At 54.7% G+C, this 12,741-nt stretch overlaps 1 protein-coding gene across 3 annotated transcripts in view; it reads right to left on the bottom strand.

Annotated features, from left to right (window-relative positions):
* Positions 1–12,741, bottom strand: part of LOC147724452 (RING finger protein 151-like) — a 285,148-nt gene that overhangs the window by 35,104 nt on the left and 237,303 nt on the right. For 2 of the 3 annotated variants that reach the window (XM_086966007.1, XM_086966004.1), the window contains one exon: positions 360–600. In XM_086966007.1, the coding sequence (XP_086822133.1) occupies positions 364–600 (237 nt within the window). In that variant the 3' untranslated portion in view covers positions 360–363. Of the gene's footprint in view, positions 1–346; positions 601–12,741 lie in introns of all 3 variants that reach the window. The other variant, XM_086966006.1, reaches the window with a different exon arrangement.

Below are 12,741 nucleotides of genomic sequence, written 5' to 3'. Positions count from 1 at the left end.
GTGAGTGTTTCTGAGATCTTCTTTGCAGACCACCGGACGGGGAGTTAGGGGGTGGGGGTAGGGGTGGGCATGAGGGATTGTGGGGGTAGTTTGTTATATTAAATGTGAAGTACAGAGGAATTGTTATTTGCTTTCTGATCGACATTCGAATGCAATGCTCGTGAACGCCACCCGTGGCGGCTCTTGCCTAGCAAGGACTGTAGAACTCTGCAGGTAACGGCGAGCTCTGGAGACAGCATCACTTCTTCGCACTAGGAACTGTCTATTATTGCCTGATTTGTTTTCTCTTGTTTAACACTGCTGTACCATTGTACTTCCTTAATAAAATACTTAAACCTAAAATTACCTTCTAGACTTACTCTTTTAAATGACTGTAACTTCTCTAGGCTTGCGCTTCAGACTCTCCAGCCGCGTCAGAGGTCGGCCATTTGTCGGTTTCTTGCTCCCATCTGCGCTACTTATTCTACTCTCTTTTTGAAGGTTCTTCAGAAGCTCCATCAGCTCTCGCTTCTCCAGATCTGCCTGTACGAGGTCTTGCCGATGTTGTCTTTCTGCTGCCATGAGGGAGTGCACGTCCGACATCATCCGCGACACCTGGCTCTAAATGCACAAGGCCAAGGGTCATTACTAGACTGAGGCTAGCGGGATACCATAGGGATTAATGCATTTAAGAGAACAAAATTATGCACATAAGGGCTACTTTATTAGTTAGACTGCAGATGATAAGTATGTAAATGTTAAAGATTGTACAGATAAAACTGAAATCTTTAACATTCCCTCCTCCCCCTGTCCGGAGATCAGAAAACATTTGAAATGGCTAAAATAAAGGCAAAAAAACCCTGCTATTTTCGCTTAAATAAAAGGCTTGTCAGACACAACTTTCAAAGACCTACAAATGAGCCAGTTTACAGGAGACAATAGCATTCTAAGGTCCTGTGAGATGGGCATTGAGGCCGAAACTGCAAGACCTCCCTGCCGTTTGTTACAGAAAAATACAGTGTTACCAGGATAATGTATGGATTGAAGATTTGTAGGTGTGCTCATTGTCTGTATTTTTCTGCTTTGTCAATAAAAAAAAGATTGCATTGGCATTTTGAAACTTTAGTAATAATTAATGTAGAGTTGTGCACCCTTACTGCTGAAAAGAGAGAGAGAGAGAGTGTGTGTGTGCATTTTTATATTATGTCTATTTGGGGGTTGGATCGGCTTTCTACTCTGCATTAAGCTGGACTTTGAAAATTTAACACTTTTACAGCCAACTGTGAGGCCTTTATTCCAGTGCTGTACCTGTTATAACACCCTGCAATCAACATCACTTTGGAAAATCAATGTGTGCCCCCTGTGAATCAGTGATAAAGTCAATGTCTTGGTGATCAACACAACTGAGAAAAGCGGGTCCTGGAGGGCACTTATCCATGGGGAGCACTCTGGGAGGCATTCATGCTGGCTGACATGACTCCAGGTGAGTACCCAATCATAATAAACAAGTGACTAAGGTGGGACACTTGGGGGTCCGGAGGGTCATCAAGAAAGCCTTATACACTGCACACCCTTGCAACCATTAATTGATATTGGTAAGGACATGAGAGTTCGGCATGGGTAAAGAGGGGGTGAGGGAATTAGTAATATGTTTGTGACCCTCCATGAAGCACAGGAATAACTTGGAGTAGGGAGGACTCCGTTTCGTCAATAGGCCAGACGAGCAAACATAGTGAGAGAGCTTTAGCCGGAGGTTCCAGAGCCCACGCAAACACTGCAAGCATTACTAGCAGTGGCTGGAGGGAAAAAATAATAACGAATATGGAGCTGCGGGGGAAGAGAAAGGTGGGCCTTGTGCCGCAGAGGTGGATGGACCATATAGTAGGTTGGTTGATATGTGAATTTTCTGTAATGCCGTATTTCCATATGTAAGGTAAGGTAAAAGTTTATTAAGCATAGTTAATTAAAACCAGTGCAATACATTTTACAAGAATTTTTTTCCCATATGTATTATTTTTGGATTATTGTTGCGAAAAACCAATGAAAGATATATTTCAAAACGCCAACGTCTTGGTGGTGGGCCTAGAAACCGTGCACATACTGAGGTATATTAAAGACTGTCCTCGCTGCCAGGTGAAAAAGCAGACTCGTGCCTGTTTCATCATGCATTTCGAAAATTATTAAATCAACAGCCAGTGACCATTTACCTTAGTTTGGTGTGTTCAGCTCCTCCAGCAGGGTCTGGTTTCCTGCGTGTTCTCGTGCCGGCCCCACCATTCGAAAACTGGTAAAAGTCTGCCTAATATACGAACGGATCACATAAGCAGGGCACGCACACGGAAACCAGACGTCGATGGGTGAAGCCGGGCACACACTCAGTTAATGACGGTCAACGGCCCCATTAACCGTCACAGCCACAGAAGTCTGCATGTTTGCATTAATCACGTGGGTGTCAGCGACACACATGAGCACGTGCGGATGCCCCCAATGGGTTTGCAGAAACGCACACGGGTCACAGAGTCTACGGATGTTTAAATAAAGAAGCTCTTCGTGTCCCGCGGTTGATTTTCCCCAACCAGGGGTGACAAAGGATTTTAAACGCCCACTGCATGATGAGATATTCATAAGCTATGTAATGATTACCCAACCTTAATACAGTGTCGGTGATGATGTTCACGTGACTTAACACATCACCTTCCTGTAGCCTCCACACAGGTAAGGTAACAAGAAGTTCTTGTGATCCACAACAGGACCCCGACTGAATTTATCAGAAGGTCTTCAAACAAACGTGTAGCCAACACAGAGGCTAGGCATGAGGGCGTCCAGTGATTCAGAGCAGGACTCCAGAAAGAACCCACCAGAAGGTTTCCACATACAAACACACCTTAAGGTATGATCACTCCCCAGCTCTAACTAAACATTGTAGAGCAAAATACTTTTGCACCTTCTCTGTGAATTAAAAGAAACTATCCCATTTCATGTGTACCCTCTCCAGGGTCACACAATGTATTAGAATGTGTCCTCAAAGGATTCTGATATACTCCTTGAGAAAACTGACAGGAATCAGCTGCCTTAACGGTATGTCTCCCTTTTTAACTTCACGGATTTGTGGAATCTTCTCCATATATGTGCGCGATTGGGAACACAAGGACAACACCTAAACAGTAATTTCTGGTTTTAATTTTCACACAGTGTTCATAATAAAGTTCACAGCACTGAAGAAGACCTTCCTTGAAACATACCATAGGCCCAACCCGAAGGTCGAAATGCGTTGGCGCCCTTATAAACTGAGTCAAGAGCTACCATTGAGTGTAACATCTGCGCATAAAATTGTGCATTACGGGGGGGCGTGGCCAAGATGGCGGGCTAGTCGGACGTACTTGTCTTCAGCTCCCTATTAGCCCGTATTGGCCCTCTTTGCAGAGCAGTGGACACCGGAATCTGTGCCCTCAATCCCGTGGGTCCTGGTCGGAGACCTCCGGCGCGGTGGCCAGCTGCTACCGGGCGGTGGCGAGCGATTTTGGCGCGACTGACGCGCTGCCGCCGAGTGCAGAGAGACCCCGGCCGCAACGAGCCCGGAGCAGGGAGACTGGGGGAGCACCACGAGTGAACCCGCCGGAGGAGGAGCGGGCGGAGATTGGCGCCCCCTCCCGAGGCAGCGTACCGGCCCGCAGGGGCTAGCGGAGGCGGAGCGCTCACCCCTGGAGAGTAGCGGGAGCTGGTGACCCGGGGCACGCCGGCGCCGTCCCTACTCGAGGCCCCGGCTTGGGCCTAAGTGGACGTCCCCGGCCCTCACCCGCGGGGCCGCCGAGAATTCAAGCGGGAGCTGCGGGACGTGCTCGAGGCCTGCACTGAGACGTGGGGCCCCCTACCTGTGCAGGAGTGCTGGAGGCTGCAGGAGGCGAACCCCGCCTGGCGACCCGGCGAGGCGCGGCCCGAGGCAGGGCCCTGGGCCTGGTGGCGGCAGCAGTGAAGGGCGGTGACCGGAAGCGGCAGTGTCACGGCAAGCGAAGTGGGCGGCGGACGGCCCTGGCGTCGCTGGAGGGCAGCCGGAGGCACACCAGAGGACGCCCTTGACTCCCCGCAGTGCGGAGGCCCGACCCGAGCAGACTGCACGCAGGTAAGCCCGCGCGTCCCTGGGGCCCAGCAGAGACGGCTTGGGAGCACTGTGCAGGCAGCAGGGGGCCCTGGGGGGCGCGGGTGGACCCTGGCACGGAGTGCGGATTGTGACGCCCGCTTCCGGTGGTACCGATGCGGGGCCTGAGCGGTGGGAGCCCCGGCCACGTGGTTGCCCGACCTTGGATGGGAGAAAGACAGGGGCTGCTGAACAGGAGACCTACAAGGGGCGGCGCAGACGGGATGCACTAGGCCTGTGACACTGGTGGGTCGAGGCTGGCCCCCCCGCCTGAGCGTTGAAGGTGGGGTGGGCCCGGCGCCAACGGGCACGGTGCCCCCTAGTGTGCGGCCTACTAGAGAAGCCCCGGTGCCGGGAGACCATGGTGACGGAGCGAGCCGGGCCGCGATAATCCGGAGGTGCAGTGAACGAACGCCTGAGGAGGAATTCTAGCGGACATTGGAGGGCTGGTGGCCTGAACTAGTGGGCCCTGTGGAGACACGTGACCCCGAGATCTGGGTGGAGGAGAGTCGGAGGTTGTTGGGGCTACGCGGGTGGCCCTGCGCTGGTCGAGTGCGGCTGAGATCGGGCCGCAGACCGGTTGTGGGAGGAAGTATGGCTAGCTCGAACCACAGATCTAACCGCACCATCCCAGACATGCTTGTGAAACCCACTGGCAAGGGAGGGAAGGCGCAGACGCCCCCCTCTACTCCGGCAGCCTCAAGTTCCCAGCAGCAAGATGAACAGGAGGCTCCCATCACACGCACCTTTCTGGAGACACTATTTAACACCCTCATCGATGACTTCCAGGCTCTCAAGCAGGACGTTGCAGGGGAACAGCGGGAGCTACGCCGAGACCTCGATGGCCTGGGGGAGAGAGTAGCGGCGGTGGAGGAGTCCAGTCATGCTCGCAGTGACGAGCTCACGCACCTACAGCAGGAGGTCCTCCGCCTTCAAGAGCAGCATTTAGGCCTCCAGGCATACGCGGAGGACCTGGAAAACCGCTCACGAAGAAATAACATTAGGGTCCGGAATGTGCCACAGGGCGCCGAAGGGAACAGTGTTGTGGGATACCTACAGGCCCTCTTCCGTGCGGTGCTGGGAGAAGCGGAGGACTTTCCCGTTCGTATAGACCGTGCGCACAGAGTGGGACTACCGAGACGTGCACCGGCCCCCCCCGCCTGACATGCTGGCCTATCTCCCGGACTTCCCGTTGAAAGAACGGATTCTTCAGGAGGCCCGGCGGCAGCAGCCTTTGCAATTTCGAGGAGTGGCCGTAGCACTGTATCACGACTTGTCCGCCATCACGCTGCAGAAGCGGCGTGAATTCAAACCCGTGACCACCTTTTTGCGAGAGAAGGAAATACCGTACTCCTGGGGCCACCCGTTCCGGATCGTCTTTAAATGGCAGGGGAAACTACAACAACTTCGCTCCCTCCAGGACACTTGCTCACTTTTGAACATTGACTTGCCGGAGCCCTACGAATCGGAGGATGACTCGCAACGGAGCTCTCAGATAGGGTTGGAGCAGCGAGGCCAGGGGGAATGGCGGAAGGTCAGGCGGAGACGCCGGCGGGGAGCGCGCTTGAAGCCAGACCCTGAAACAATAGCCCAGGAACAGGCGGCGGCTGTCCAGGAAGTGGAGTGCGATACCACTGTAGCCCCGTGAGCAGCATGAGAGGGCCACTGCTCACACCTCGCTTTGGAAGGGAGGGGTCGGGGGGCCGGGAGAGGGCCGCCATAGTCACGTTTCCCATAGACACTCTTCTACGGACCTGTGAGACTCAACAGGGCCGGGACAATGGTTCAGTTCAATGGGTTCCAAGTTGGGGTTTCCCTGAGGGAGGAGGACGGGGAGGGTAGTGGGGTGAGGGAGAGGGGAGGGCCCCTGGGATTTGTTGGGGTTGCATCAGGGGGGGCAGTTATTCGGGGGAGGAGGGGAGGGGGGGATGGGGTTGATTTTGGGGTGGGGGGGCAGTTGTTTGGGGGGGAGGAGGGGGGGGGACCTTCTTGTCCGCTGGCGCCACGAGATGGCACTGACTGTTCATCCTTTAGGCCACTGATCCGCACTAACCAGAAGCGAGCTCGTGCCCCGAACCCAGACTGATGTATCGCTTAACCATACTCTCCCTGAATGTTAGGGGACTCAACAGCCCGAACAAGCGCAAAGCGATCCTTTCCCTCCTAGAGCGCTCGCGAGCTGACATCTGCCTCCTGCAGGAGACGCATTTACTGTCCAAAGATCTTCATAGGCTCCGGTCTCGGGCCTTTCCTGAGCAGCTGTTCTCGTCCGCCTCTAAAAAGGTGGCGGGCGTGGCTATATTAGTGGCGAGGTCCTTTAGGGGAAGGGTGCTACAGAAGGAAGCGGAGATCAAGGGCAGGCTACTACTCCATCGCTTCCAAGTGGCGGGGCAGACGCTACTAATTGGCTCTGTGTACGCGCCCAACGAGGGTCAGGAGAGGTTCCTACGCACGGCACTAGAGGCAGCCACAGCCAACACACACCAACACCTACTGCTGGGGGGGACCTTAATTTAGTATTTCATAATGTCACTGATCGCTCCAGCCAGAGGGTAGGCCAGGTGGGAGCCCTGTCAACAGAGGGACACGCACATCTTACAGACCTGGGACTGATCGACTTGTGGAGGCACTTGCACCCTCACGACACGGACTACACCCACTACTCCGCGGCCCATAAGACCTACGCGCGTCTCGACTACCTGCTTTGCTCGACTCTTCTCGCGGCGCGCGCTCAGGGAGTTGAGATACATCCAGCCTCACTCTCGGATCACTCCCCGGTTTCGGCAACCTTCCTGGTGCCTGATACACCAAGCCCACAGCGACACTGGCGCCTCCGTGACGGCCTGCTGCGGAACCCTTCCACAGTGGAAAAGATCAAGACGGCCATCGGCCATTTTCTCCAACACAATGCTAACGGGGACACTTCCCAAGCTATTCAATGGGTTGCACTCAAAGCAGTCTTGCGGGGCGAATTTATCTCCCTAGCGGCAGCCGATAATAGGGAACGCGCACAGAAAAGGGCCGACCTCTCACAACGAGTCCGGGAACTGGAGCAGCTGCATCAGCGCACCGGGGCAGCCAGGGCGTGGTGCCAACTTTGCACCGAGCGAAAGATGCTAGCTGCGCTAGACCAGGACGTCGCGGAATTTGCTGCGCTTCGTCTGAAGCATGCCTACTACACTGGGGGGGACCGATGTGGGAAATTACTGGCATGCAGGTTGCGGGAACAAAGGCAACACCGGCATGTCCAGGCCATCCAGCCCACTCAAGGGGATTTGCTCACAAACAGCCCTGACATCGCGGCGGCATTTGGGGCCTTTTACACCGCCTTGTACGAGGCGGATGAGCTTGACTGGCAGCACGGCAGCGATTACCTCGATGGGGCGGCTCTCCCGTCTTTAATGGAGGCTCAATCCCAGTTCCTTGACAGGCCCATAGACTTGGAAGAAGTCATCTCTGCGATCTCCCGCCTCAAATTGGGGAAATCACCGGGCCCTGACGGTTACTCGGTGGCTTTTTACAAAACATTCTGCCAGCAGGTGGCCCCCCTGTTACGGGACCTGTTCAATACTTTCGACAAAACCGGGACTATCGAAATGCTGGAGGCAGCAATATCAGTGATACCCAAGGTCGGGAGGGATCCCTCCCGCTGTAGCTCCTACAGGCCCATTTCTCTATTAAACGTGGACCTGAAGTTATATACAGGTATCATTGCGAGCCGACTGGCTCCCTATATGCAACAACTAATCGATCCCGATCAGGCCGGGTTCATCCCTCAGCGGCAAACGAGCGATAACACCAGACGCGTTCTCCACCTTATTGAGGCTGGCTCACGCACAAGACCGGGGTGTATGCTGCTTACCATTGACGCCGAGAAGGCCTTCGATAGGGTGCACTGGCCCTATCTCGAGCAGACTCTTCGGAGATTCGGCCTTGGGGAGACTACCTGCACCCGGATCTTTAACTGTTATCGCCAACCCATGGCGACGGTGCGGGTCAACGGGCATACCTCATTGCGTTTTCCGATTGGCAGGGGGACCAGGCAGGGCTGCCCGCTCTCCCCCCTCTTGTTTGCGCTCTACATGGAGCCGATGGCGCACAGAGTCCGGCACCATTCCCGCATCTGGGGCATCCCCTTCGGGGGACACACACACAAATTTAGCCTCTACGCCGACGACGTCTTGCTTTCTCTGATGGACCCTATGCAATCCCTGCGGGCCCTGCTGGTGGAACTACACTCCTTCGCGCGAGCCTCCGGCTTTAAAATCAACGTTGATAAGTGAGTGGCTCTGAATGTGTCCCTGCCCGCTGACGTTCTGGCGGACGCCAAATCCGAATTCGACCTGCAGTGGTCGGTCTCCACAGTGTCATACCTGGGAGTCCTCTTGGCGCCGACAGTGCCGGGAACAGCTGACGCTAATTATGCCAAACTGAGCGCGCAAATCAGCGAGACGCTGCAAAAGTGGAACCGTCTCTCTCTCTCCTGGCTCGGACGCGTGGCGGCTATTAAGATTACGCTACTGCCGCAGATTCTCTATGTCTTTCAAACCCTTCCGCTACGCCCGCCGGCGGGTTGGCTGCAGAAGACCCAAGCGGACTTGTCCCGCTATGTCTGGAGCGGGCGCCGCCCCCGCTTTAAACAGCGGATAGCGTCTCTCCCACCGGCGCACGGGGGCATTGGTCTGCCGGATCTCACCTTATACTTCCAAGCAGCACAGCTGCGCACACTGGTAGAATGGTACCAACTTGAATCCAGCAAACACTGGCTCTTTCAAGATCAGGCGGTGGCTGGCCGCCCGCTCCAGAGCATACCCTTTCTACCGAGGTGTCACAGGCCCCCTAACCTGTACGCGTCATATATAACGAGTACAGTGATGAAGGTTTGGGATCGGGTGGCTGTGCGGAATGAACTTACCTCATTCCCTTCCCCGGTGACACCCATATTTGGGAACCCCGATTTCACGCCGGGCCTAGACCCACAGGCTTTCAAAGCCTGGAAACTCACTCCCTGCCGGGAGGTAGGACATATGTTTAACCTGGAGGGGGTCCTCTCCTTCCAGAAAGTGAGAGAAGACTACGGGATACAAGAGGCGGACCGACTCGCTTACCTCCAGGTCCGGCACTGGGTCCTGCACTCATCGGTTCGCCCGGGCGCGCAACGGTTTCTCACACCCTATGAGAAATGGCTCATCACGCGCACGTCGGAGAAGAAACTGCTTTCGGATCTATACCAACACCTACTCCTTCCACACATTCACACCTATCACCCGGGGAGGGCCAGATGGGAGGAGGACCTTGGGAGGCAACTTACTCGGAAGGAATGGGAAGGAATCTATCATAGAGCCAGACACTCGGCCTACCACACTGGCCTCACAGAGACCCTGACTAAGGTAGCCATGTATTGGTATTACACTCCGGCGCGCATCCATCGGTGGGACCCCAAGGCCAGCGATTGCTGCTGGAGAGGGTGCGGGGAACGGGGCACACTTGAACACCTGCTTTGGAGCTGCGAGAAGATGCGACAATATTGGTCCACCATCCTGGATCTCATAGACGCACACCTAGATACCCAGCTGCCTCGATTCCCTGCGTATGTGATTCTGGGCCTGCCAAACCCACTGATGTATCCCCTGAAGTCCATGAGAGGGAGGTTGATTGCCATAGCGCTGGGTGCTGCGGTACAAAATATTGTGGCGCGCTGGAGGGATCCTCAACCCCCCATACACCTTGGTTGGCTCCATAGACTCTGGATGGTGCTGGGGATGGAGAAGCTGTCCCTGACTGCGGCCGGGAGGGGGGAGGAATTTGCTGACCTGTGGCGGCCGTTCCTAACTCTGCTCACAGGGGAATTTCGAGAATTGAGCTGCCCCCGCTACCTGCGGCTGCTGCGCCTAGCCGATACTCCTATTCCGGACCCCAAGGTCAAGACTCAGCGGCACACACTTCGGGGCGGGAGAATTCGGGTACCAGCTCTCTAGACCAGTTGTAACGAAAGGGATTGGGCCAGCTTTACTTCGCGGACAAGAAGGGGGGGGGAGCGGGATTGGGGGGGTTGTTTGGGTTTGTTGAGGGTTAATTGAACTGCATGGATTACTACTGCTTCCGACTCATAACAGACTTATTTGACGCGGCCGGCCCGACTGGGTTGTAGGCGGCTTGCTGTGTTTAACTATACTGTTTGGTACTTAGGCCAGCCTGGAGTTTCCTTAACCATTGTATATGGGTGACAGATGCCTTTACATGCATGAGTCGGAATGCTCTGTTGCTCTGAACGAAAATATTTAGTACTAAAATTGTGCATTACTGATGGTTAAATTAAAGATCACATCGGAATACGAATTTACGCTCTGACCACCATTAGATTAGGGCCAAGTAGTACTGCTGTAGACTTCAATCATGAGGGTTATAGTGATAAACGCCCCATAAATTTGACAACGTAGGTCACCGGATACACAACTTTGTATGTTCATTCCTGTATATTTTCTGATTAATTTCTCCTCAAATGTATAACAAATCATGTCATGTAATGTTTTTGGTCAATACACCTCTTGTCAATCAATCAATCAAGGTACTTGTAAGCGCACTACATACCCGTGAGGGTCTCAAGGCACTGGGGGAGGAGGGGAGCTGCTACTGATCGAAGAGCCAGGTTTTGAGGAGTCTTCTAAAGGCCAGTAGGTCTTGGGTCTGCCGTAGGTTGGTGAGGAGGGTGTTCCAGGTCTTGGCGGAGAGGTGGGAGAAGGATCTGCCGCCTGCGGTCGTTCTTCGGATGCGGGGGACTGTGGCGAGGGCAAGGCCGGCGGGTGGGGGTGTAGAAGCTGAGTCGTCTGTTAAGGTATGCTGGGCCGGTGGCAACTTTGTGCGCGTGGATGAGGAGCTTGAAGTTTACCCTCTTGTTGACGGGGAGCCAGTGCAGGCCTCTCAGGTGGGGTGTGATATGGCAGCAGCGGGGGATGTCGAGTATCAGACGTGCCGAGGCGTTCTGGATGCGTTGTAGTAGTCTCAGGAGTTTGGCCGATGTTCCTGCATAGAGGGTGTTTTCGTAATCCAGCCTGCTGGTGACGAGGGCCTGGGTGACAGTTCTTTCTTGTTTCGGTGGGGATCTGCTTGAAGATCCTGCGGAGGGTGTTGAAACAGGATGAGGAGACAGCGTTGACCTGCTTAGTCATGGAGAGGGTGGGGTCGAGGATAACCTCTAGGTTGCGTGCGTGGTCAGTGGGTGTTGGGGCTGTTCCTAGCGTTGTTGGCCAACAGGAGTTGTCCCAGGCTGAGGGGGTGGAGCAGAGGATGAGGACTTCCGTCTTGTCCGAGTTCAGCTTCAGTCGGCTGATCTTCATCCATTCGGCGACGACCTTCATTCCGTTGTGAAAGTTGGTTTTGGCGGTGTTAGGGTCTTTGGTGTGGGAGAGGATCAGCTGGGTGTCGTCCGCGTAGGAGATGATGTTGATGTTGTGCTTTCGGACGACGCGGTCAAGGGGTGCCATGTAGATGTTAAACAGAGTCGGGCTGAGGGAAGAGCCCTGGGGTACGTCACAGATGATCTCGGTGGTGTTGGGGCGGAAGGGGGGGAGGAGGATGCTCTGTGTTCTGCCGGAGAGGAAGGATGTGGCAAGTCCAAGGCCTTCCCTTGGATTCCGGTGTCGTGTAGGCGTGTACGTAGTGTGTGGTGGCAGACCGTGTCGAAGGCGGCTGATAGGTCTAGGAGGATGAAGGCAGCTGTTTCTCCGTTGTCAAGCAGGGTTCTGATGTTTGATGTCGTCGGTGGAGGCAATGAGGGCGGTTTCGGTGCTGTGGTTCCTGCGGAACCCAGACTGGGACTGGTCGAGGATGCTGTTCTCCTCGAGGTAGTGGGTCAGTTGTTTGTTGACGATTTCGCCGGGAACTGGAGTAGAGATATGGGCCGGAAGTTCTTGAGGTCCTTGGGGTCTGCCTTAGGTGTCTTGATTAAGGCATTGATCTCGGCGTGCTTCCAGCTTTCCAGGAAGGTTGCTGTCTTGAAGGAGATGTTGATTACTTTCCGGAGATAGGGTGCGATGGCTGTGCAGGCCTTGTTGAAGATGTGGTGAGGGCATGCGTCTAACGGTGATCCGGAGTGGATGGTGTTCATGATCTCGCTAGTGTCCTCGTCGTTGGTGTTTGTCCAGGATAGCAGGTGGTTGGTGCAGGTGGTGTTTGTGGGGGCGGTGGTCGTCGGGGCTGTCGTGGCGTTGAAGCTGTTGTGGATGTCGGCGATCTTACGGTGAAATAAGGTGGCCAGCGAGTCACACAGTTCTTGCGAGGGGGGATGTCCTTGGTTTTGAAGCTGGGGTTGGAGAGTTCCTTCACGATGTTGAAGAGCTCTTTGCTGTTGTGTGCGTTGTTATCTAGGTGGTCTTTAAATGAGGCCCTCTTGGCGGCTCTGATGAGTTCATGGTGTCTGCGGGTGGCGTTCTTGTGGGCTGCATGGCTGTCCTGTGTTCGTTTGTGGAGCCAGTTCTTCTCCAGTTTTCGGCATGTTCGCTTGGAGGCCTGGAGGTCTTTGGTGAACCAGGTGGCTTTCTTGCTGGTGTGGCTGTTGGGGGGTGTTTTGAGCAAGGCGAGGGTGTTGGTGCAGTCGTCGATCCATTTTCTGAGGTTGCAGGCGGCGG

Source organism: Lissotriton vulgaris, chromosome 4_1 (genome assembly GCF_964263255.1).
Source record: "Lissotriton vulgaris chromosome 4_1, aLisVul1.2, whole genome shotgun sequence".
Classification (NCBI taxonomy): domain Eukaryota; kingdom Metazoa; phylum Chordata; class Amphibia; order Caudata; family Salamandridae; genus Lissotriton; species Lissotriton vulgaris.
The sequence above is the reverse complement of the archived record's forward strand: the minus strand, read 5'-3'. Positions and strand labels throughout refer to the sequence as shown.